The sequence below is a fragment of the Ranitomeya imitator genome, chromosome 6 (genome assembly GCF_032444005.1).
Source record: "Ranitomeya imitator isolate aRanImi1 chromosome 6, aRanImi1.pri, whole genome shotgun sequence".
Classification (NCBI taxonomy): Eukaryota; Metazoa; Chordata; class Amphibia; order Anura; family Dendrobatidae; genus Ranitomeya; species Ranitomeya imitator.
In genome coordinates, this window is record NC_091287.1 from 22,082,097 (window position 1) to 22,108,385 (window position 26,289).

Sequence of the window (26,289 nt, forward strand, 5' to 3'; positions counted from 1 at the left end):
CTATAATACTGCTCCTATATACAAGAATATAACTACTATAATACTGCTCCTATGTACAAGAATATAACTACTATAATACTGCCCCTATGTACAAGAATATCACTACTATAATACTGCTCCTATATACAAGAATATAACTACTATAATACTGCTCCTATATACAAGAATATCACTACTATAATACTGCTCCTATGTACAAGAATATAACTACTATAATACTGCTCCTATGTACAAGAATATCACTACTATAATACTGCTCCTATATACAAGAATATAACTACTATAATACTGCTCCTATATACAAGAATATCACTACTATAATACTGCTCCTATATACAAGAATATAACTACTATAATACTGCTCCTATGTACAAGAATATCACTACTATAATACTGCTGCTATGTACAAGAATATAACTACTATAATGCTGCCCCCTATGTACAAGAATATAACTGCTATAATACTGCCTCCTATGTACAAGAATATAACTACTATAATACTGCCCCTATGTACAAGAATATCACTACTATAATACTGCTGCTATCTACAAGAATATAACTACTATAATGCTGCCCCCTATGTACAAGAATATAACTACTATAATACTGCCCCTATGTACAAGAATATAACTACTATAATACTGCCCCTATGTACAAGAATATAACTACTATAATACTGCTCGTATGTACAAGAATATAACTACTATAATGCTGCCCCCTATGTACAAGAATATAACTACTATAATACTGCCCCTATGTACAAGAATATAACTACTATAATACTGCCCCTATGTACAAGAATATAACTACTATAATACTGCTCGTATGTACAAGAATATAACTACTGTAATACTGCTCCTATGTACAAGAATATAACTACTATAATACTGCTCCTATGTACAAGAATATAACTACTATAATACTGCTCCTATGTACAAGAATATAACTACTATAATACTGCCCCTATGTACAAGAATATAACTACTATAATACTGCTCGTATGTACAAGAATATAACTACTATAATACTGCTCCTATGTACAAGAACATAACTACTATAATACTGTCCCCTATATACAAGAATATAACTACTATAATACTGCTCCTATGTACAATAATATAAATACTATAATACTGCTCCTTATATACAAGAATATAACTACTGTTATATTGCCCCCATGCACAAGAATAATATAGATATTTTTTTTTTGGGGGGGGGCAGGTTTGTCCTGAACAAATCAATATACAGCGGATACTTCTCCTCGTCGTTAACATGGAATTTCCGCTACAATCCTTTATGTTTCTGGTTCATGCTCTATATGTATATTTACCGACCCCCTCCTGAGCTTTGTTCTATCATCCAGGACAGTAAGGAACTGAAAGGCTTTAGTACTTCTTGCAGAACAGACATTGATCATCTCCTAAGACCATCTATATATTTTATTTATGCCATGGTCTTGGTGCCGATCAAGCTTTCATCTATTATCACCGATACTAATGTAACAGAAGAAGGAGGAAGTAGTTGTCTTTTCTCGGTTCAACAGAACATTTCGTTGGTCATTTCCTTAAATGCATTTCTAATTATGTGAGTTCTTGCCGGCGCTTTGATTACTGTGATTAGGAGTCTATATATAACCTTGTATGAGCTCAGGTGTAGGACCATTCATTATGGATCCAGCTTACTGGTGTCTACAGGCTTAAAGGGGCCAATGTGGCAATAAGTGCGCTGCACTGATCCGATGGAGCTCGCTATTTCCTTTATTGTTCTTTGACGACCCTGTAGAGTTGGGTCCTGACTTCTTCTATTGAGAGCAGTAAAATTAGTGAAATGCGTTGCTGCATTGCCCACTCTAATTTAAAGGAAGGGTGACCACTCAGACCCCCACCAATTCCCAATATGGGGCTCTAACACGTCCTATGAAAATTGGGTGGTGACTGCGTATTCGCACCTCTGCACCATTCATTGTATATAAATCTCGGCTGTACTTGCCCACCGCTCAATTCTATCATGGCATTCTAGGGCCCGATTGTCAGGAACGGGATGGGAGGAGGGTCCTAGCAGTCAGACCCTCAGCCGTCAGCATGGTATCAAATATCCTAGGTGTACCACTCGTATTGGCAAACCATGCAGCTGATATGAGGCAAGTGTTTGGGTACCCAAGAGTCAGGGTCTCCCACCCTCCCCGTGGTATGAAAAGGTATCAGCATCCAATGGTATATGGATTAGAAGCCATCGGCCCACTGCTCATCCATTCATGCTTCTGAGACTTAGAGCGGTAGGCATGATAACGTCACTGGATTGCACCTTCTGCATGGGACCTAAGTCCACCCAACGTACAAACCAGAGCAGTGCTTCGGCGAAAAGGGATAGTAGTTATTTTATATTTTTTTTATTATTATTTTTTAAATTAATTAGTATTTGGAGGTGGATATGGAGTACATTATATTGAGTGGGTGGTCTGCTGGAACATCGTACTGTATGGGGTCACTGTGATGGCATAATACTGTGAGTGGCTAGCTGTGGGGGTATCATATTGTGTGGAAGGCTCTATGAGGTATTCTATTTGAGTTGTGGGGGTCCCAATACTACATGTGGGGGTCACTGGAATAATCGTATTGTGTATGTGGGCCATCATCCAGTATGGGAGGCTGTAGGGACATCATACTGTGTATGAGGGGCTGTGAGGACATCATACTGTGTATGAGGGGCTGTGATGACTTCATACTGTGTATGGGGAGGCTGTCTGGACATCATACTGTATGGGGTCATCATGAGGGCTTAATACTGTGAGTGGCGAGCTGTGGGGACACAATTCTCTTTGAGGAGTTGTGGGGGGTCCAATACTGCATGTTGGGGTCAGCAGAATAAGTATATTGTGTATGTGGGCCATCATCCAGTATGGGAGGCTGTAGGGACATCACACTGTGTATGGAGGGGCTGTGAGGACATCATACTGTGTATGGGGGTTGTGAAGACATCATACTGTGTATGGGGGTGCCGTGAGGACATCATACTGTGTATGGGGGTTCTGTGAGGTCATCATACTGTGTATGGGGGTGCTGTAAGGACACCATACTGTGTATGGGGGATGTAAGGGCATCATACTGTGTATGGGGATGCCGTGAGGACATCATACTATGTATGGGGGGCTGTGAGGACATCATACTGTGTATAGGGGTGCTGTGAGGACATCATACTGTGTATGGGGGCTGTATGGACATCATACTGTGTATGAGGGTGCTGTGAGGACATCATACTGTGTATGGGGGTTGTGAGGACATCATACTGTGTATGGGGGTTCCGTGAGGACATCATACTATGTATGGGGGGCTGTGAGGACATCATACTGTGTATAGGGGTGTTGTGAGGACATCATACTGTGTATGGGGGGCTGTGAGGACATCATACTGTGTATGGGGGTGCTGTGAGGACATCATACTGTGTATGGGGGTTGTGAGGACAACATACTGTGTATGGCAATGCTGTGAGGACATCATACTATGTATGGGGGGCTGTGAGGACATCATACTGTGTATAGGAGTGTTGTGAGGACATCATACTGTGTATGGGCGCTGTGAGGACATCACACTGTGTATGGGGGGGCTGTGAGGACATCATACTGTGTATGGGGGGCTGTGAGGACATCATACTGTGTATGGGGGCTGTATGGACATCATACTGTGTATGGGGATGCTGTGAGGACATCATACTGAGTATGAGGGTGCTGTGAGGACATCATACTGTGTATGGGGTTTGTGAGGACATCATACTGTGTATGGGGGTTGTGAGGACATCATACTGTGTATGGGGGTGCCGTGAGGACATCATACTATGTATGGGGGGCTGTGAGGACATCATACTGTGTATAGGGGTGTTGTGAGGACATCATACTGTGTATGGGGGGCTGTGAAGACATCATACTGTGTATGGGGGTGCCGTGAGGACATCATACTGTGTATGGGGGTTGTGAGGTCATCATACTGTGTATGGCGATGCTGTGAGGACATCATACTGTGTATGGGGGGCTGTGAAGACATCATACTGTGTATTGGAGTGCTGTGAGGACATCATACTGTGTATGGGGGCTGTGAGGACATCACACTGTGTATGGGGGGGCTGTGAGGACATCATACTGTGTATGGAGGCTGTGAGGACATCATACTGTGTATCGGGGCTGTATGGACATCATACTGTGTATGGGGATGCTGTGAGGACATCATACTGTGTATGAGGGTGCTGTGAGGACATCATACTGTGTATGGGGGTTGTGAGGACATCATACTGTGTATGGGGGTGACGTGAGGACATCATACTATGTATGGGGGGCTGTGAGGACATCATACTGTGTATAGGGGTGCTGTGAGGACATCATACTGTGTATGGGGGGCTGTGAGGACATCATACTGTGTATGGGGGTGCCGTGAGAACATCATACTGTGTATGGGGGTTGTGAGGACATCATACTGTGTATGGCGATGCTGTGAGGACATCATACTATGTATGGGGGGCTGTGAGGACATCACACTGTGTATGGGGGGGCTGTGAGGACATCATACTGTGTATGGGGGCTGTATGGACATCATACTGTGTATGGGGGTGCTGTGAGGACATCACACTGTATATGGGGGGCTGTGAGGACATCATACTGTGTATAGGAGTGCTGTGAGGACATCATACTGTGCATGGGGGTTGTGAGGACATCATACTGTGTATGGCGATGCTGTGAGGACATCATATTATGTACGGTGGGTTGTGAGGACATCATACTGTGTATAGGAGTGCTGTGAGGACATCATACTGTGTATGGGGGTTGTGAAGACATCATACTGTGTATGGGGGTGCTGTGAGGACATCATACTATGTATGGGGGGCTGTGAGGACATCATACTGTGTATAGGGGTGCTGTGAGGACATCATACTGTGTATAGGGGTGCTGTGAGGACATCATACTGTGGAAGGGGTCACTGGGAGCCTCACAATGTGGGGAGGGGATTTGTGGGGTCATATTACTGTGGGATGGGGCTACTTTATGTACGTGGGGCCACTGTGAGGTGATCATGCTGTGCATGTGGGGGAAAGGCACTGTGAGGGTATCATGCTGTGTGTGGAGGGAATTTTTTTGCCATCACACTCCATGGGTGTCATGAAAGGAGACTCTAGGGGATGAGAACACTAAGGGACTTCAAAAGGGTCATAATTACTGTACTAATGCCACAATACATGTCCCTCTCTATGTTTTATTAAAAAGTTGGGATATAAACACTTCTATGACGGCTCCTATACTCCATGGCCCCACCTACTGTGCCAAATATTTTTTTTTTGTAGAAAGGTAAGTGGCCCAATTACGACTTTTGCTATTAGACTTCATGATTTCTATGTACGTTTCTGCTGGGAATATCACCTATACTGCCTATTCTTCCCCTCTTTCATGCCATTAAAGAGATGGTCTGGTTTAAAAAACAACACTTTTAATTATTGTTATATAGTTTAGAGTTAAAGAAAACTGATATGTAATTTAAAGGGGTTGTCTTGGAGGTCATTGTTTTTAAAGAATTGCTCAGAAGAATGGGTTATAAAAATAAAAGAAGTAATACTCACCTCCGCAATCCTTTGCCTCTCCCGTTGGACACTGCATGAGCACCTCCTAGTTTGAACTTCTTTATCCGATCCCAGTATAGAGGAAACATGGCTTAGCCAATAACGGGCTGAAACAGTTCAATCTGTGATCATCTTTCTGCCCGTGTACCCCTCTAACAAAATTAATAGTCTAAAGTGGATCACCCCTTGAACAAGAGCTTCAGGGTTGAGAAAAGTAAGAGTTCTTCCAGCTTCAGTTTTCTCCATTCTGTAGGGAAAACTTGCAGAAAGGCTTCAGTTTCCCTACAGCGCCTCTGCAGGGGAAATGAAGTATGACACCATTTAATTCAATGTCTTTGTAAAGCAGGACATGATGGGTCTTTCAGAGCGAGATGCTCTTTGCAACTTTTCTTCACTTTGGCCAGAAGATAAAGATGCTGAACAAAGGACCCCTCTGTGTTAAATGAGATTCCTTAATAGAATATATGAATTTTGATTTTATAAACCGGAGAATGCCTTTAAGAGGGTGAATGTCACGAGTGTGTCACATTCTCCTGGGAGATCTTGGGTTAGAAGATCATTATGTATTGTGAATCGCAGATCTTCCATTTAGGCAGTGTGTTTGTGTCCCATATTAAATAGATTTGGTTTCCTTTGATGCTGAAGAGGTCAACTACCCTTTCTATGCTGGTCAGAAACTTGCAGCTCCATTTTCAGCTGCTTCTGATCTGGTCGTTGCCTCTCCCTATTAAGCCTAGCCAGACCTTCTCTGTCTTGCCAGTGAAAGCTTTGCTTCCTAGCTCCTTGGGCACCATTGTTGCTACTGGAAATTGTTGCATGGTGTTTTAGGGTATATGTTTTCCTGATTGTCCTACTCCCATTTATTTGGTACATTCCTAGCCTTCCCCATATACCTCCTTACCTTTGGTGAGTGTTTGTACATTTGTTGCATTCTGTTAGAACTGTTTTGTCTTTGTATCTTTTTTTTACCTTAAATTTCTATCCCAGGCCTCATGGGGTTGCGGAAGGGATATATCATGGTATAACAGGAGCATAGTAAGGTCAGAGACTCAGGCCTCTCTACCTTCAAGAGTACCCCAGGGACAGGGAAAGTTAGGGTCCCAGTTCCAGGGACAGTTTGAGGCCCCTTTTCCTTACTGAAGACCGTCACAGCGTGACAGTGAATGAAGTATGTCAATAACCCTGCAGAGCTTAGTCTGTTATTCTTTGTATAATAGATGGCAGAAAAAGAGAATTTCTTCATTGGTCAGACCAACATTTCCTTGGAGACATTTGGTTGTCATACAAGATAGGAAATAGTTAACTATTCACTGAGGCTTCTATCTTTGAAGCCTCTACGGGGCTCTTAATGGGGTTTTACTTGTAAAAACAAGGGACTTTGCCAGTTACCTTTTATTAAAAATCCTCTAAGTTCTCAAAGTTCGCAATAATGGACAGACTTTTAATTTTAGTGTTCTTTGCCTAGGCTAGAAGAGGTGGCTAGTTTTCTTGGCGAGACACATACTTGCAAACAGCGTCGGACTGGAGCACCTTGGGCCCACCAGAGAAAATCATTCTTGGGGCACACTATGTAGCTACATAGAAATAGATACAAGACCACCAATTGTGCGGTAAAAAGCCCTAATATCAGGGTATAATATAAGGTAGTTCACGTCTTAATAATGTAGCAAGGGTTGGGGTAGCCCCCTCACAGAATATAATGTAGCCCCCCAGGGCCGTATTTAGAGTTTCTGCTGCCCTAGGCACTTTTAGCGCTGCCTCCCCTTTTGGTGAGTATGACACTATCGGCAGTGACTTTGGCAAGAATCGCTGATGTGAAAGTCGCCTTTTGCAGCAGATCCGGCAGTTTTTCTGCATCTGCCGTGTAACGGATCACTTACAGCAACACTGCCTTTGGCCTCATTCATTCCCTATGGGATTTGCGGCACTTGCCGTGATCTGGCAAATGTGGTACCATACCTCCCAACTTTTGAAGAAGGGAAGGAGGTACAAAGTTTGCGGCGCGCGTAGTGTGCCGCGGCAAATTTTAGTCCACGCCTCTGACCACACCCATTTCACAACTAGTCACACCCATATCCACGTCCCAACTGCAGCCATTTAGCACTGCTGATCACACTGTTTTATATACAATAATTATAAGCAAACAAAAATATGGCCACACAGTGCTCCATACTGTATAATGGCCACACATGATGCTCCATACTGTATAATGGCCACACAGTGCTCCATACTATATAATGGCCACACATGATGCTGCATACTGTATAATGGCCACACATGATGCTCCATACTGTATAACGGCCACACATGATGCTGCATACTGTATAATGGCCACACACAGTTCTTCATACTGTATAATGGCCACACATGATGCTCCATAGTGTATAATGGCCACACATTGCTCCATACTGTATAATGGCCAGACAGTGCTCCATACTGTATAATGACCACCAACACATAGTGCTCCATAGTGTATAACGGCCACACAGTTCTCCATACTGTATAATGATCCCACATAATGCTCAATACTGTATAGTCACCACAAATGATGCTCCATACTGTATAACGGCCACACATGATGCTCCATACTGTATAATGTCCATTGGCCACACATGATGCTCCATACTGTATAACGGCCACACATGATGCTCAATACTGTATAATGACCCCCCCTCCTGTATGCATGGCTCATCTCCCTCCTATCCCATATACATAGCTCATATTACCCCTCCTGTATGCATGACTCATATCTCCTCATGTATGCATGGCTCATATTCCCCACCCCCTATGCATGGCTCATATCCCCCCCTGTATGCATGGCTTATATTCCCCCCTGTATGCAAGGCTCATAGTCCGCCCCTGTATGCATTGCTTATATCCCCCCCTGTATGGCTCATATTCCCCCCTGCATGGCTTATATTCCCCCCTGCATGGCTCATATTCCCCCCTGCATGGCTCATATTCCCCCCTGCATGGCTCATATTCCCCCCTGCATGCATGGCTTATATCCCCCCTGTATGCAAGGCTCATAGTCCGCCCCTGTATGCATTGCTTATATCCCCCCTGTATGGCTCATATTCCCCCCTGCATGGCTCATATTCCCCCCTGCATGGCTCATATTCCCCCCTGTATGGCTCATATTCCCCCCTGCATGGCTTATATCCCCCCCTGTATGGCTCATATTCACCCCTGCATGGCTCATATTCCCCCCTGCATGGCTCATATTCCCCCCTGCATGGCTCATATTCCCCCCTGCATGGCTCATATTCCCCCCTGCATGGCTCATATCCCCCCTGCATGGCTCATATTCCCCCCTGCATGGCTCATATTCCCCCCTGCATGGCTCATATTCCCCCTGCATGGCTTATATTCCCCCTGCATGGCTCATATTCCCCCCTGCATGCATGGCTCATATTCCCCCCTGCATGCATGGCTCATATTCCCCCCTGCATGGCTCATATTCCCCCCTGTATGCATGGCTCATATTCCCCCCTGTATGCATGGCTCATATTCCCCCCTGCATGGCTCATATTCCCCCCTGCATGGCTCATATTCCCCCCTGTATGCATGGCTCATATTCCCCCCTGTATGCATGGCTCATATTCCCCCCTGCATGGCTCATATTCCCCCCTGCATGGCTCATATTCCCCCCTGTATGGCTCATATTCCCCCCTGCATGGCTTATATCCCCCCCTGTATGGCTCATATTCCCCCCTGCATGGCTCATATTCCCCCCTGCATGGCTTATATCCCCCCCTGCATGGCTCATATTCCCCCCTGTATGGCTCATATTCCCCCCTGCATGGCTCATATTCCCCCCTGCATGGCTCATATTCCCCCCTGCATGGCTCATATTCCCCCCTGCATGCATGGCTCATATTCCCCCCTGCATGCATGGCTCATATCCCCCCCTGCATGGCTCATATTCCCCCCTGCATGCATGGCTCATATTCCCCCCTGCATGGCTCATATTCCCCCCTGCATGCATGGCTCATATTCCCCCCTGCATGGCTCATATTCCCCCCTGCATGGCTCATATTCCCCCCTGCATGCATGGCTCATATTCCCCCCTGCATGGCTCATATTCCCCCCTGTATGCATGGCTTATATTCCCCCCTGCATGGCTATTATTCCCCCCTGCATGGCTCATATCCCCCCCTGCATGGCTTATATTCCCCCCTGCATGGCTTATATTCCCCCCTGCATGGCTCATATTCCCCCCTGCATGGCTCATATTCCCCCCTGCATGGCTCATATTCCCCCCTGCATGGCTTATATCCCCCCCTGTATGGCTCATATTCCCCCCTGCATGGCTCATATTCCCCCCTGCATGGCTCATATTCCCCCTGCATGGCTCATATTCCCCCTGCATGGCTCATATTCCCCCCTGCATGCATGGCTCATATTCCCCCTGCATGGCTCATATTCCCCCCTGCATGCATGGCTCATATTCCCCCTGCATGGCTCATATTCCCCCTGCATGGCTCATATTCCCCCCTGCATGGCTCATATTCCCCCCTGTATGCATGGCTCATATTCCCCCCTGTATGCATGGCTCATATTCCCCCCTGCATGGCTCATATTCCCCCCTGCATGGCTCATATTCCCCCCTGTATGCATGGCTCATATTCCCCCCTGCATGGCTCATATTCCCCCCTGCATGCATGGCTCATATTCCCCCCTGCATGGCTCATATTCCCCCCTGCATGCATGGCTCATATTCCCCCCTGCATGGCTTATATTCCCCCCTGCATGCATGGCTCATATTCCCCCCTGCATGCATGGCTCATATTCCCCCCTGCATGGCTCATATTCCCCCCTGCATGCATGGCTCATATTCCCCCCTGCATGCATGGCTCATATTCCCCCCTGCATGCATGGCTCATATTCCCCCCTGTATGCATGGCTCATATTCCCCCCTGCATGGCTCATATTCCCCCCTGCATGCATGGCTCATATTCCCCCCTGCATGCATGGCTCATATTCCCCCCTGCATGGCTTATATTCCCCCCTGCATGGCTCATATTCCCCCCTGCATGCATGGCTCATATTCCCCCCTGCATGCATGGCTCATATTCCCCCCTGCATGGCTCATATTCCCCCCTGCATGGCTCATATTCCCCCCTGCATGCATGGCTCATATTCCCCCCTGCATGGCTCATATTCCCCCCTGCATGGCTCATATTCCCCCCTGCATGCATGGCTCATATTCCCCCCTGCATGGCTCATATTCCCCCCTGCATGGCTCATATTCCCCCCTGCATGGCTCATATTCCCCCCTGTATGCATGGCTCATATTCCCCCCTGCATGGCTCATATTCCCCCCTGTATGCAGGCTTTTCTCTCCGCACCCGCTCCTGCTCGGCGCGCCGGCTTATGTCCTCCTTCATCCCCCTCCCCCCCCCCCCCGTCCCTCATACTCACCTGTTCCACTGCACGGCCGTGCCGACATCCCTCGCGCTCTGTCCCGACTCCAGGCGGCGGCACAGCACCTTCTTCCTGCTTGAGCGGTCATGTGACACCGTTCATTAAGATCATGAATATGCGCATATTCATGATCTTAATGAGCGGTGTCACGTGACCGCTCGTTCAGGACGAGCTGCAGTGCAGACGCCGAGACCATCGCTGGAGCAGGGTGAGTATTCAAGGCGGGGGGGGCAACGGCTGGCGGGGCGGCGGGCTTTGGGGGGGGGCCCTGGAGCGGGGGGAGGCCCTGCCAGCAGGTGTCAGTGCCAGGGCCCACCGGAGGATCCTCCGGTTCCCCGGTGGGCCAGTCCGAGCCTGCTTGCAAACTCTTTGCTTTAGAGCTTCTGAGTGCTGCTCAGATTGCTGGCCAGTTTAAGTCTCCCCCTGCCCTCCTCTGAGCTGTCTTTGCAAACAGCATGGGAGAACGCACCGTTTAGACCAGAGGAGCGAACTTTACGCTAGTCCAGACAGCCAATCAGAAATGCACCTGCCCTTCCTTGGCAGTCAGGAAGCCGTGAGGCCAAGCAGCTGTGTGCTCCTGAAGAAGGAAGAACCCATATAAGTATGCAGAAAATGAAAAAGGTCGTTCCAGCTCCTTTGATTAAAATTCCAAACTTTCTGAGTTGACGATTAAAAATTACATTACACTCATAAAAAAAAAGCAATGCGTTTTGAACGCAATCCTGCATTCTTTGTCTGAGCTTGTAAATAGAGTTGAGATAATTTTTCAAAATTCTGTTCCGATTATGATCGGTGGCGAATGTTGTTTTTGCAATATTCGCCGAACACAGCCGAATGTCATTTGAGTCAATGGGAGTAGAAATGACCGAATATGTTTGCAAACGATCATCAAACATAAATTCGGCACTAATAAGGTACCAATATGGCAAATTCAGATTTGGCGACCTATTCTGAATGTATTCCCTTAACTCTACTTGTAACATAGCTTTGTAAGCTTTGGAAGTGCCTAGCTTTATTTAAGCAATGTCTGCACTCACGCACCACCGGGCCAATGTCTGCCGGACTGCTGGTGGAGATATTTTGGATTATTTTCTTCCAATTATCACAGGAAGTCAATGATACATTTAAAAAAACTATAATATGAAAAGTATAAAATAAACTAAACTGAATTGATCTTAACTTACAAATCTTTGGTTTTGTTTCTTCGCCTGTGAGAATTGGATGTCTTATTACCGATGTTTGGTGAGAATTTCATGTCAATAGCTCCTTTAGAAATAGCTTTAATTAGAAAATTTATTTAATTTGATATGTTCAATACTTATTTCGCCCACTGTATATATATAAATCTGTTTAAGATTTATAATGAGACTTTCCCGAACTGCAGAAATTGAGATATTAATCCACCTTTATTCCTTGCAGTGTGATGGCATTCAGATGGATCTTGGAAATATCTCTCTGGAAGGAATTGCTGTTCTCAACATCCCGAGCATGCACGGTGGCTCAAACCTCTGGGGAGATTCTAAAAAAAGAAGAATTAATCGAAGAATTGAAAAGAAGACTCCAGAACAGAGGAACACGGTGACTGATGTCAAAGAGCTCAAATTTGCTGTGCAAGGTGCAGTAAATCTTACATATATCACATTCTGTTCAACAAGTGATACGTTATTAGAGGGGAAATCATCTGCTTTGGACCCCTATGTTTATGATCCAGAACAGAGAGCCTGTCTGTATGAGTATCTCCTGGTCTGGAGGACTCAAGATGTCCTATAATTACATGGATGACTATTTTCATGATTAATGCAAAGTAACACTACATTCCGCTGTAAGGAAAATGTCTATGTGGCTCCTGCTTGGCCAAATCAGGTGATTGATACGGAGAGGAGGAGATACGGTTCTAAAAAAAAAAAATCACAGGGATCATAGGCAAAAATATGTCCATTGTGGTCAAGTTATTCCTAAAACTGGACAGAGACATCGTCTCGAGCTGTTGATCTCACTGACGTGTTCTATTTGTCTTGTATTGATCTTGTTCCTGAAGACACCAAAGGTTTAAACTCTACTAGGTGGTGGTGGTCCAAGCAATCTACTGGTCATAGGGGTTGCTGATACCATAAAAAAAGTAAAAAAAAACTTGTAGAGCTATATTGGAGAGGATGTAAAGAGTCGTTCATAGGCATCGTGAGGTTTTGCAGTTAGGCTGCAGAGGTAAACAGCAGAACAGGAAAACTAAACCTTGTACCTAGGAACTGCATAAGAGTAACATCCACCCAATCCAGGTCGAAATCCAAGTTGCAAAATTTTTTTTTTTCATGTGAATTTTTTTTCAAGCAGAAACATCTCAAAATTTGTCTTTTTGCATTTTTACACTGGAAAAAAACTAGCACCTTGGGCACTATAGGCATTTTTTTCCCAGTAATTGCATTAGGAACCCTACTCACCGAGTATTTGAAAATGTTTTTATATGGATTTTAGAGAAGAATTTGATCCAAAATTCACAAAAAAAGTGGTGTGAATATGCCCTTAGCTTTCTGTCCCAGTTCCACTATATACAAGAACACTCGGCTCAGCCAAGAGCTCATGTATTTTTAATGAGAAAAAAGTTACAGGCTGTTGAATTTTGACTGCCGAATCCTTGTCTTCCACGCACCATTTATGGTGGAACATTTGGGAGGTTCCAAAATCGAAGGGCTTTGATGGCTTTCATCTAATTTTTTTTTATTTTTATAAATCCTCCTCAAATTTCTTGATAGCATCACTTTTTAATATCTATCTTCTCTGGATTAGTGTTCTTACTACTATGAGGATCAATGATCTACAGTTGACCAGAAAAATTTGCGAGTGCCATCTGGTGCTCCAAGTCAGCGAGACCGATGCAGTCTTCACTTCTGCACCTGGCACTCCTCATAATATAGCAAAGCAATGAAGAAATTGCTAAGATTATATATTTTTGAAATGCTCAGAAAAATGGATCCAGTGATTAATCTCCTATAGGGGCTCAATAGAAAAGAAGAAATCCATAGTTGGTCAATCTTTATTGGCAACACTGCCGCAAACTGTATTTCATGCCGGGGTGGTATAAATTTGAAAGAGAACAAAGCTCAAGGATCCATGACTAGAGAACGTGACCAGGGCCGATTGTAAGTTTCAAAACTCCTAAATTCTCAACTTCAATTGCAGTTTATCAATTTGAAAGCTGTATATCATTGTTGTTATGGTTAGTGAAGAGCTTAGGACCTTCACAAGGGTTGTCGATTAGCTGTTGTCTGTTAGGACCTTCACAAGGGTTGTCGATTAGCTGTTGTCTGCTCCCCCCGGCAAACAGCTGATTATTCCAGGAGACATGATGGCCATCTAGGCATATTCCCTCTAGCAGAAACTTGAGTTTGCAGAAAGGAGACTTTTATTTAGAGCAGCACTGTCGTTCCATCCCGAGCAAAGGTCCTATGATGTCCATATGGATGACCATATGCTTGTGATAACCTCTTTAATGCCTGTGAGCTAAGATGTTGTTCCCTGAAATCAAGACTCTATGCTAGAAGACTAATTCAGTTAGCAGTAAAAAAAAAAAACCTACATAGATGTAATTTCCGGACATAGACCAATTCACAAACACAATGATGCCTTGAAGTATAAGAGGAAAACTGAAGAGCAGGAAGCACAAAAGACTGTCCTACATGGTCATACTTTCCAGGAAAAATCATTGATAATGATGAGTGGGTGCTTGAGCGCCATGCTTGATTTCCCACCGTACATGTTTTGCGGCTGTTAGACAGCCAATAAACATGCGGGGATTTTCTGCCATACATGGTAATACCGTAGCCATGTTGGTTACTAACATTACTGTGATTGGCCGGCCGCATCGCATCATTGGGTCGTAAACATTACCCTGTCCTCTGGATGCAATTCAGAGAGAGTTAATCTTGAGGCGCAGGGCTTATGTTTAACCTAATAAATAAATGACATGGGGTCTCTCCTATTTTTGATAGCCAACCAAGGAAAAGCAGACAGCTGCTGGGTTGTATTATCAGGCTGGAAAGGTCCCTGGTTATTGGGCCCTTCCTATCCTAAAACTACCATTTCGCAGCTGCCCCAGAATTGGTGTATCACATTAATTGTACCAATTCTTTGTCCAACTCTTCCCGCTGCCCTGGTGCGGTGGCAATTAGGGTAATGGTAGTCGGGTTTGATGACCGCTATGATTTGTCAAAAATCAAAACTGGCATCGAGCCCTGGGGTTAGTAATGGAGAGGTGTCTTTCAGACACCCCCATTAACTAACCCAGTAATAAAAATAAAAACACCAAAAAACACACTTTATTTGAATAAAGACTCCACCTCACTATCCCTCATTCACCAATTTATTGAAAAACAAAAAAAAATCCCATGTAAGTCCAGAGTAATTTAGTGAATCCAAAGTAGTCCAGAAAAGGATAAATAAAAGACATAAAAAGACAGAAATAAAATCAAAAGACTGTCCCTCATTCACCAATTTATTACCTAAAATGTTGCAACACAGGTTCTATGTGGTCCACATTTCTTGATTCTCTCTCCGGCACCTGTGAATAGTGGTAAAGTGACGGCTGTTCACAGGCATCGGGAAGTGACATCAATGCTCATTATCGTCAGTGGCTCCCGACTTTCTCAACGAGACTCTGCAGTTCTGATGGTCATTACCCAGCTGCTGTGAATAGTGGTCACTTTACTGCTGTTCACAGCTGTCATCAAACTCAACTACCATTACCCGATTGCCACCAGAGCAGGGCAATCGGTAAGAGCTGGGCAAAGCACCAGAATTGGCACATCTAATGTGATGCGGGCTGGTATTTTTAGCCTGGGAAGGGCCCAATAACCAGGGACCTTCCCAGCCTGATAACATTTACAACACATGTAATTTTTTTAACTGCGGATTTACTGTATCTAATGCAAGTCTTATTGTCAGTCCGTAAAAGTGGACAACATTGTTCCCAGCAGCGACCTGGGAGGCAAAGATGTGTCCACGCGTCTTCCCCATGCTGTTCCCGTTCCATTTCAGTGCTGTTTCCATCCATTTCAGCAATTTTCCTGCCTCCAAGCCATCCTCTTAGTGTCCTCCAGAAAAATGCTTGGGTTTCCCATTGACTTTCATTATACTCGATACTTGAGTCAAGACCGTTCGAGCGTCCGACCTGCTCGATTCGCGCACGAGCATTTTAGTGCTCGATTATCACTAATAATTGATAATAAAGATGATCATTGGGTTATGCCTTTCAAGTAGCCGCAGTATAAAGGAATAAGGAATGGTAATAATACCCAACAGAGCACTGGTTTCTTTCCATTGATGGGTAAAGGTCCCAAAGTTTGAACAGAATCTTTTCTAAGTGTACTTTAATGGTTGCTAATGTCAGTCAATACTGCTAACTTCCATAGTATAATATGCATGAAGTCTTCACCCACATTTTGTTTGGCTAATCTCAGCTAAAAAATGGAATGGGCACGTAGAATTTCAACATGTCTGATCCTTTGTTCTTAAAGGAGAGGTGTCTGCCAGCAGTTTTTCCCCTCTACTCACTATGAAACATATGCACACTTGACCAAACCATGACTGTATGTATATAAGGAGGAAAATTAGTAGCTAACCAACAGGTATTGATTGTGCATGGCCACTTACAGGCCCCATTAAACATTAAAGTTAGCCAAACCCGTCATTTTTTGTTGAAGAGCAATCTAATAATAGTCTTCTTGACTCTACCAAAAGATGTCAAGGAGAGACAGATTAGAAGACATTTAACATTTGAAGGCTCGATCAATTTGTGCTCCCTATTTCTTAGCTGCCGCCAGAGGTGTGTGGACTTAGTATTCTACAGGATAGACTTGTTGATCAACAGGTGTCCGATTGCTGGAACTCAGATTGATCAGCAGAAGGAGGAACTTTTATCCTTGATGGGGAACTTTCATCCCCGTTCCAAAATGGCGCAGCAGGTCAGATGCCCAACTGTTATTCCATTCATTCTATATGGGGCTGTTGGAAAAATTGGCTCTCGGAAGCCCGTAGAGAATGAATGGTGCAGGTTGAGCATGTGCTCCATTTTAACAAGAATAAAAGTGTTCCATTTTGCCAATCAATGCATGTCCCAGTAGTTGGACCCCCATCAATTTTTAAGCTATTACATATTAGACTAGTGTTGGCCAAACTTGCCAATGTCGACATGTGCAGCCAACAGTTTAATGTGCATGGAGGCCCTTATCTCTACAACCGACAGTATCAGTATATAACTATCCAACTTGTCCAGTTTCCAACTGCCGATCCTTATCTCGTGGCCACTCGCATAGGGAGCGCAGAAGCACGTGCTCCTTTGTATAGAGGAGCAGGCGAGATACCTACAATTATCTGAACCATCCTTCGGCTGATAGCCACCCAATGTGACTTTCAGATGGGCAGATAATCGGGAAACAGACATACATAGGATGAGTCCAGTCGCAATATCGCTACCAGTCAGTGATGGTCAACCATTATTTATTTATCGTAAGAAATCAAGCCGATCCATGGGTAAAAACTTTTCTCAGGCCTGCGTCAGGTTTGGGTAGTGGTTTTTTCATACTGTTCTCATAGAAAACTATTTGACTATATTACACCACAATTAAGGTCAATGCATCTCATGATAAGGACAATTCCATTTGCGAAAAATAGTCACAATTTTTGTAAAAAAAATGTGACACATCCTGATGGACCATAACAAAACATTTTTTGGGGGCAAGTGTCATATCTTTGGCCAGATAAAGCCCAAAATACAAAGTTGATATTGTAAAGGAAAAGGGTTCTGTTTGAGCAAACATTTAATTTACAGATAGAATATCATTAAAAGGTTTTCTTATTTTGCACATAAATGGCATATCAACTTGACCAAGTGGTGGGACCTGCATCGTTCTTGAGAACTGAGTCCTGTGTGGAATGGAGAGGTGATTGCACATTCGTTTGCATGGAAGTTCCAAAAATTGCTATGAAAGGATGCTGACCAATTGAGGGTGAAAGGGGTTGCATTTTTTATAGAAAGAAGTCAAGTTTTCCTAATCGTAGACAACCCTTCAGAATCCCTAGGCCAGATAACGTTTATCTAGGAAATTCACGATGGTCATTACATTTCATTTACTACAAGTTCAGAAGTATCCAACTTATTTTTATTTAGATTTTTTTTTATTGTTATGACTCACCCTAATCAATACTTATTTAAAGTCTATATTCTTTATCTGTATATTCTTAAGTCAGGGTATTTGTGTTCTTCGCTAAGGTCCAAGGGTCAACGAGGAATTATCTGTCCATTGTTCCATACAAGACACGAACTGATTGATGCTTGATAGATCCTGTTCTATGCACAATAGATTGGGAAATGTGAGCGGTAACACGGATAGTAAAAAAGTAACATTTGATTGCCTTTTGGAAAGACAGAGCAATCTGAAACTTTGCCAAACATTTCTATTTTAGTCTAGTGTCCCCACCGCCATTCTCAAATAGAAGGTTTTCCGTTGGTATTGTTTTAAGCGATGTTAGACTACTCCTCCAGTGTGAAGAAGTCTTTTATATATACTGTGCTGTGTGTTGTTTTTTTTTATGTGTCTTTTATCCATATTGACCTATAGGTTTGTAATCTATATTATTCATTATCCGATCAAAGAGTTGACGTTAAAGTGGCAAGATACTCATAGTCATTCCGCAAATATTTTGCAGCAATAGGTCCCTGTGAAAATGGATGTAGAGTCTTTTTTCTACTATTCTGTAGTATTTATCAAGGTTATCCTATTTTTTTTATAAAACCAATACGGGATTTTATTATGAAGTCCACTGTAAAGGTTTCTCATCTGGTAGCCAGAGTTGAGCGTGCTTACAAAGACTGTCTCTTGATGTAAATCTACAATGTGCAATGCTTAATTTTCCCTGTGGGGGTGCTGCAGGAATGCTGAACACTTACTGCCAGGCTTTCCCACAGATAGCTGGGCTTCCTTTTGGGGACACACTTTAAGGATAGTGGAAACCCCTACTGGATAGGGACAGAAGCGGAGGCATTGTGCAAGGCACAACCCCTAAAGAAGTGTGACTATCGGCTGCCCCGTAGCTGAAGGAGACAGTTCTTCCAGATGTATATTTACCAGAGTTCGAGGTGTCACGATAGGCGGGCTGCGCTGCAAAAATGAAGGAGCCTTGGGGTTCAAAATAATATTTTTTATTTACACCAACGTTTTTCGGCCTCTGGACCGGAGCCTTTTTTCAAGGTAAACAAACCAAATGTTTACTCGTGGATTGCTCGTACTTTGACTTCTTAGTTTGTCAAGCCAAAAATCTTGTGCGGGAATTTGAGCAGAAATCAGATGGGTGCCGAAGATATTCAGTAGAGCAGCAAAATGTGTCAAATATTGTGTAACAGTAGTAAAATAGAGCCGGGTATCGGTACAATAGGTGATGGTGCTGAAGAACCAAACAAGCCAGGCCTAGTTTATAAGTTCAGTGTACAAGTAGCAATTGGACGTGCACCACTTGGAATCCCAACCTCCAGAAGAATCATTTAGCGCTGAAATAACCTTAGAGTTCAACTTTTGTGGACATGTCGCTATAAAGTATGGTGGAGAATGTTGGTAGACATATAATTCTAACCGAGTGACATTAATAAGGTAGCTTTTTTGGAGCCTTACTACAAGTGCATTTGCCCAGAGAACTTGGAAATGAGTCTTTGGTCTTCAAAACTGAAGAAAAGCTAAAAAACAATAACACAATTGGGTCTTATCTGGCATATAAGGGGGATCAGGGTGCTGGGAATTGCTCGCCTGATGGAGTTGTGTAAAACAAATTGTGAGAACTTGGGGAGTGGACCCTCTGGTTCACGGCTTCAGAGCCCCCGAGGGTGAGCGTACCAGATGGTGCCACCCCCTGTACATGGAGTGTTAAGGACAGGCCCAAGGAGGATGAAGCCGCAACTGCCGTAGCCAAAGGGACGACTGAAGGCTGAGCAAAGGGAGAACAGAAACACAGAGGAGACTAGAGCAGTGGAGACACGGGATGGACAGAGGCTGCAAGGATAAAGTACTGACCGGTTTGATGGTAAGACACGTTTAACAAGGAATGACTAGAACACAGGACTGGGAGGTATGGTGGGAACGCAGGACTGGCAGGTACGGCAGGAACACAGGACAGACGGGTAGGACAGGAACACTAGACTGGCAGGTATGTCAGGAACACTGGACCGGCAGGTACGGCAGGAACACTGGACCGGCAGGTACGGCAGGAACACTGGACCGGCAGGTACGGCAGGAACACTGGACCGGCAGGTACAGCAGGAGCACAGGACTGGTAGGTACGGCAGGAACACAGGACTGGTGGGTACGGCAGGAACACAGGTCTGGTAGGTATGGCAGGAACACATGACTGGTAGGTACGGCAGGAACACAGGTCTGGTAGGTATGGCAGGAACACTGGAGTGAAAGGTACGGCAAACAGAGACAAATCTGAGCCAAGGAACCTAAGGAGACGCTGGCTAGAAGCAAGCGAACGTAATAGACGCAAAGGCGTCTAAGCAGGGCAGATGCTGGGAAGAAGTACCCAATGGGCGCCGCAATATTGGAGGCGGAGCCACCGGGTCACGACCTCCCAGAAGCCTCAGCGACGAAAGAAGTGCGTCTGCGCATGCGCAGACCACCGAAGGGACGAGCGCGGGAGAAGCCAGAAGAAGAAGAGCGGGAAGGAGCATCGGGAGCGTGCCAGCCGGACAGGTAAGTATGAGGTAGCGGCGTAACACAAATCAACTCAAACAGCTTGAAAAATGTCAGCTGCTGCAGACCCGCAAGTTAATTCGAGGAGAAGAAACAATGGAGAGAAGGGGTTCACTGCACTGCTGAAGATATCCGTAGATGTAACCATGAAATACAGGTGGATGGAATCAAATCAATGATATTTCTGTGAGGTTTATTGAAAGTTCAGAAGCTTCATTACGACAAACCACAAATCATATTAAGTTTGAAACGCGTTAACAGTGAACTGCACCGAAATGTCCTTGTTTATCCAACGGTATTTCCTGGTTTCATATACTGGTATCTTCGGCTGCATACTGAAGGCCATTTTTCCATTGTTTCTTCTCTTTGGTCTTCTTAACGCAGCTGGTAGAGATGTGACCCACTTGTGTAGTGCAATTGACTTTCCACTCCAATTCTCTGACACCTTCCTTGGCCAGTATAAGCCTGGTCTGTCTGACCTGCCAATATGGTAGACTGGTCAGCTGGCTTATCAGAGGATGGGTTTGACAGCCAATCAATGGTCCAAATTCCTTATTTGAGTTTCTTATTCAATACACCTGATGCCATTATTGAATTCTATAGATATTTCCCAGTGCCCAAATCTGGATTTTTTTTTTTCTTTGTAACCCTAATATTTCTACACTGTTCTTGTGGGATAACCTTGGATGTTCACTTTGGACTGACTTCAGACTGTTTGACCCTTTTCTTGAATACTCTATCTTCCACTCCTGAATTCTGATCTTGTTTTTGCTGACCATTCTCTTCAGCCTTGACTTTGTCATTAACTAGTAAATCTCTGGTTCTGACCTAACCTTGTTTGGTTATTTAGACACCTCTGGGGTCTCAGTAAGTAAATTTTTAGACCCTCACAGCCCCCACAGGTCATGTTTTTAGGATTTCCTTAGTATCGCACAGGAGATGGAAGTTTCATCAAGGCATCAAGAATTATCTCACCTTTGCAATACTATGGAAATCCTGAAAACATGACCTGGAGTTTGGAAAAAACTGATGTAAGCATCCGAAATGTTGACTATGTCTACACCTTTGTACTATAAGTCCGTTTTTCTGTTTTCTCGAAATCCATTGGCAAGTGTTTAGATGTTTAATCAATAAAGCTTGTAAGTGCCGGGGCATAGCCCTCACTTACTGTTCACTGCCCTCTCTCCATTCACTTATTCACTGGCCTCTCTCCATTCGCTTCCTGTCAGTGACTAATAGGTCATTCTTCTCTGTGACCTGCTCTCCCACCCTAGATATTGGTCAGGAGCCATCATTCCCAAGGGCGACACATGCTGATTGGACGTCCAGCTCTCAAAATGTTATCAGAACCAAACTACACATATGTTTCCTCTGGGTATGATGGCTCCAGCTCTTGGGTGGAGGAGCAGGCCACAGTGAAGAATGACTTGTCAGTCACTGACAGGAGGCGGGCGGTGGGAGGAGAAGGATGGTGAGAGGCTGGAGAGCTGTAAGTGCAGGCTATTCTGCCTTTCATTTGCTTAAACATTCACCAGTGGATTTTGAGAAAATGGAGAAACAGAATTATAATACAAAGATAAAGGCACAATCAGCATTTCCTATCTCTCCTGTAGAGTGTAAGCTCTTATGATCAGCAGGGTCCTCGCTCTCTCCTGTAGAGTGTAAGCTCTTATGGTCAGTGGGGTCCTCTCTCTCTCCTGTAGAGTGTAAGCTCTTATGGTCAGTGGGGTCCTCTCTCTCCTGTAGAGTGTAAGCTCTTATGGTCAGTGGGGTCTTCTCTCTCCTGTAGAGTGTAAGCTCTTATGGTCAGTGGGGTCCTCTCTCTCCTGTAGAGTGTAAGTTCTTATGGTCAGTGGGGTCCTCTCTCTCTCCTGTAGAGTGTAAGTTCTTATGGTCAGTGGGGTCTTCTCTCTCCTGTACAGTGTAAACTCTTATGGTCAGTGGTGTCCTCTCTCTCTCTCCTGTAGAGTGTAAGCTCTTATGGTCAGCGGGGTCCTCTCTCTCTCCTGTAGAGTGTAAGCTCTTATGGTCAGTGAGGTCCTCTCTCTCCTGTACGGTGTAAACTCTTATGATCAGTGAGGTCCTCTCTTTTTCTCCTGTAGAGCGTAAGCTCTTATGGTCAGTGGGGTCCTCTCTCTCCTGTAGAGTGTAAGCTCTTATGGTCAGCGGGGTCCTCTCTCCTGTAGAGTGTAAGCTCCTATGGTCAGTGGTGTCCTCTCTCTCTCCTGTAGAGTGTAAGCTCTTATGGTCAGTGAGGTCCTCTCTCTCCTGTAGAGTGTAAGCTCTTATGGTCAGTGAGGTCCTCTCTCTCCTGTAGAGTGTAAGCTCTTATGGTCAGTGAGGTCCTCTCTCCTGTAGAGTGTAAGCTCTTATGGTCAGTGGGGTCCTCTCTCTCCTGTAGAGTGTAAGCTCTTATGGTCAGTGAGGTCCTCTCTCTCCTGTAGAGTGTAAGCTCTTATGGTCAGTGAGGTCCTCTCTCTCCTGTAGAGTGTAAGCTCTTACGGTCAGTGGGGTCCCCTCTCTCCTGTAGAGTGTAAGCTCTTATGGTCAGTGAGGTCCTCTCTCTCCTGTAGAGTGTAAGCTCTTATGGTCAGTGAGGTCCTCTCTCTCCTGTAGAGTGTAAGCTCTTATGGTCAGTGAGGTCCTCTCTCTCCTGTAGAGTGTAAGCTCTTATGGTCAGTGGGGTCCTCTCTCTCCTGTAGAGTGTAAGCTCTTATGGTCAGTGAGGTCCTCTCTCTCCTGTAGAGTGTAAGCTCTTATGGTCAGTGAGGTCCTCTCTCTCCTGTAGAGTGTAAGCTCTTATGATCAGTGGGGTCCTCTCTCTCCTGTAGAGTGTAAGCTCTTATGGTCAGTGGGGTCCTCTCCCTCTCTCCTGTAGAGTGTAAGCTCTTATGGTCAGTGGGGTCCTCTCTCTCCTGTAGAGTGTAAGCTCTTATGGTCAGTGAGGTCCTCTCTCTCCTGTAGAGTGTAAGCTCTTACGGTCAGTGGGGTCCCCTCTCTCCTGTAGAGTGTAAGCTCTTATGGTCAGTGAGGTCCTCTCTCTCCTGTAGAGTGTAAGCTCTTACGGTCAGTGGGGTCCTCTCTCTCCTGTAGAGTGTAAGCTCTTATGGTCAGTGGGGTCCTCTCTCTCCTGTAGAGTGTAAGCTCTTATGGTCAGTGAGGTCCTCTCTCTCCTGTAGAGTGTAAGCTCTTATGGTCAGTGTGGTCCTCTCTCTCCTGTAGAGTGTAAGCTCTTATGGTCAGTGGGGTCCTCTCTCTCCTGTAGAGTGTAAGCTCTTATGGTCAGTGTGGTCCTCTCTCTCCTGTAGAGTGTAAGCTCTTATGGTCAGTGGGGTCCTATCTCTCCTGTAGAGTGTAAGCTCTTATGGTCAGTGTGGTCCTCTCTCTCCTGTAGAGTGTAAGCTCTTATGGTCAGTGAGGTCCTCTCTCTCTCTCCTGTAGAGTGTAAGCTCTTATGGTCAGTGGGGTCCTCTCTTTTTCTCCTGTAGAGTTTAAGCTCTTATGGTCAGCAGAGTCCTTTCTCTCCTGTAAAGTGTAAGCTGTCATGGTCAGTAGGGTCCTCTCTCTCGCACAAATTTATTCTCTGCAAATATAATTTTTGGGTAAAGTTCGGTGACATTGGCAAATTCGAATTTCAAAATGTTCTCTCTCCTCTAGCAAGTAGCAGTGAGTTCCTGAGTTCCTAATATCCTGCCATAGAGAGAGTAACCAGTGCAATGTCCAAGTGTGGAAGTCCATTTTCAACTGACACTACTTATATACACCTCATGTACAGCAATTGCACTATTTTGAGAAGAAAGCAGTATCATGATTTGCTATCATTAGAAAACTCCTTTAATTTTGGACTTTTACAGCCTTCTTCTCAAGTTGTGAAAAAAGGAAAATACAAAGATTCCAATCATTTGTTACATAAATGCCGAGTCTGTAATTGTATCTGAAGAAACACTTTTTGATACCTTCAGAAAATAAGAACATCTCTCTGTAGTCCAGGATATTTGAGGAAAAATTGTTCTAGTTTTGAAATATTGTCATTGATTTAAAGGCTGTTGTCACCTCTGTGACAACAATTGAGATGGTTGCCTTAAAAGACAAAAATAGCATTACCCCCTCAAATCTTATGTTCTCTGCGGAATTTGTTTTGGCATATAAAGACACTAATGCACCTGCGGATCAAATGTTCCCATCAATAGATGACATCTGGATTGAAGACAAAAGCAGTGTGTGTCATTAGACATACTGTAGTCGCGGGCATAACTAAGGCTGACAGCTTTGACTTCCAGAACCGTTATCGCAGTTTGAAGTCATATTTTTCTGTAACAACTTTAAAATAACTTAATAATTATATGTATATAAACTTGGGTTGTTGAATTTACACCAAAACTGTGTTTGTTCTATAAGGTTGATCTTAGGCAAATCATTTTTCGGGTTGTAGGAAATCGGTTCTCCTGGACAATCATCTTGGCCAGTTCATGACCTCCCAAAGTAGTTTTTTTTTACTCTACTTTTTGGCCCTATCATAACCCTTAGTCTCTTGGTTGCTTGATCTGAGCACCAGCTTTTCTCACGCTACAAGGGTAATGACAGTTTATACAATGCGAAAAGTAGATCGACAATGGAGACGTGTCCACCTGTCCCAAAAAAAATGTCGTTGTTCTCAAAGGTGTGATTTCATATAGTGAATTTTTAGTGAAATATGTTTCTCTCACCATTCTTCTTGATCTTAATCTTAATTGTTCTTAATCTCTGGTGAGAGTTTTTTCTAGGAACCCATATATTGGCTACTTCTTAATCTCCAAAAGTAGGTTATTGACCCAAAGTCTCTTGGGTGCCTGATATGAGCAACAGCTTTTCTCAAGTCTACCAAGTCTACAAATTAGGCTACCACTTTTGACCTTTTATACAAAGATAAATGTAGATTGATAATGGAGTAGTGTCCAACTACCCAACTACTGAAATAATGTGGTCATTCTCTAAGGTTGATTTTATGTAACAAATTTTGAAGGTCTGTTTGAAGTAGGTTTGCAGCGCCCCAGAGATCTGGTCGTTGCAGTATGACACTCTGCCACTAGGGGGAGTGATGGTACGTCTGATGGCACTAAGGGGTTCTCCTGACCAGGTATCACCAGAACACATTACACTTCACACTCCGGCCACTAGGGGGAGAAAAAGGCTTTATTTATTGGGCCACTCCTCACATTGGTAAAACTAGGGGCTGGGGAGGAAGTTAGTCAGAAGCTGACTGGGTTGGATTCAGGCAACATCCCGTGGCAGGGGGTGTTGCGGGGAGAAGACACAGGGGGGTCCCTGTCAGGCGTGGGAACCTGGCAGGTGCCTAGCGAACAGAACAGCACGTTACGGAGCCGCGCCTGCACCTCCTGCGGCGGCATCCTAAGAAAGAGATAAGAAGGGAAGGATATTGTGGAGCAGTGTAAATGAGATCAAGCAAAAAGGAGAACCAGTAGGAGTCGTGCCGTGAGACCGAGGCAACATCTTACTGAGGCGTGTAGCCGGTGGCCGGAACACCGCAGGA

The 26,289-nt window shown here is 44.5% G+C and overlaps 1 protein-coding gene across 3 annotated transcripts in view; it reads left to right on the forward strand.

The window, feature by feature from the left end:
- Window positions 1–26,289, forward strand: part of DGKB (diacylglycerol kinase beta) — a 790,513-nt gene that overhangs the window by 565,361 nt on the left and 198,863 nt on the right. For all 3 annotated transcript variants that reach the window (XM_069729311.1, XM_069729309.1, XM_069729312.1), the window contains exon 22: window positions 12,445–12,640. In XM_069729311.1, coding sequence (XP_069585412.1) covers window positions 12,445–12,640 — 196 coding nt within the window. The remainder of the gene's footprint in view (window positions 1–12,444; window positions 12,641–26,289) is intronic.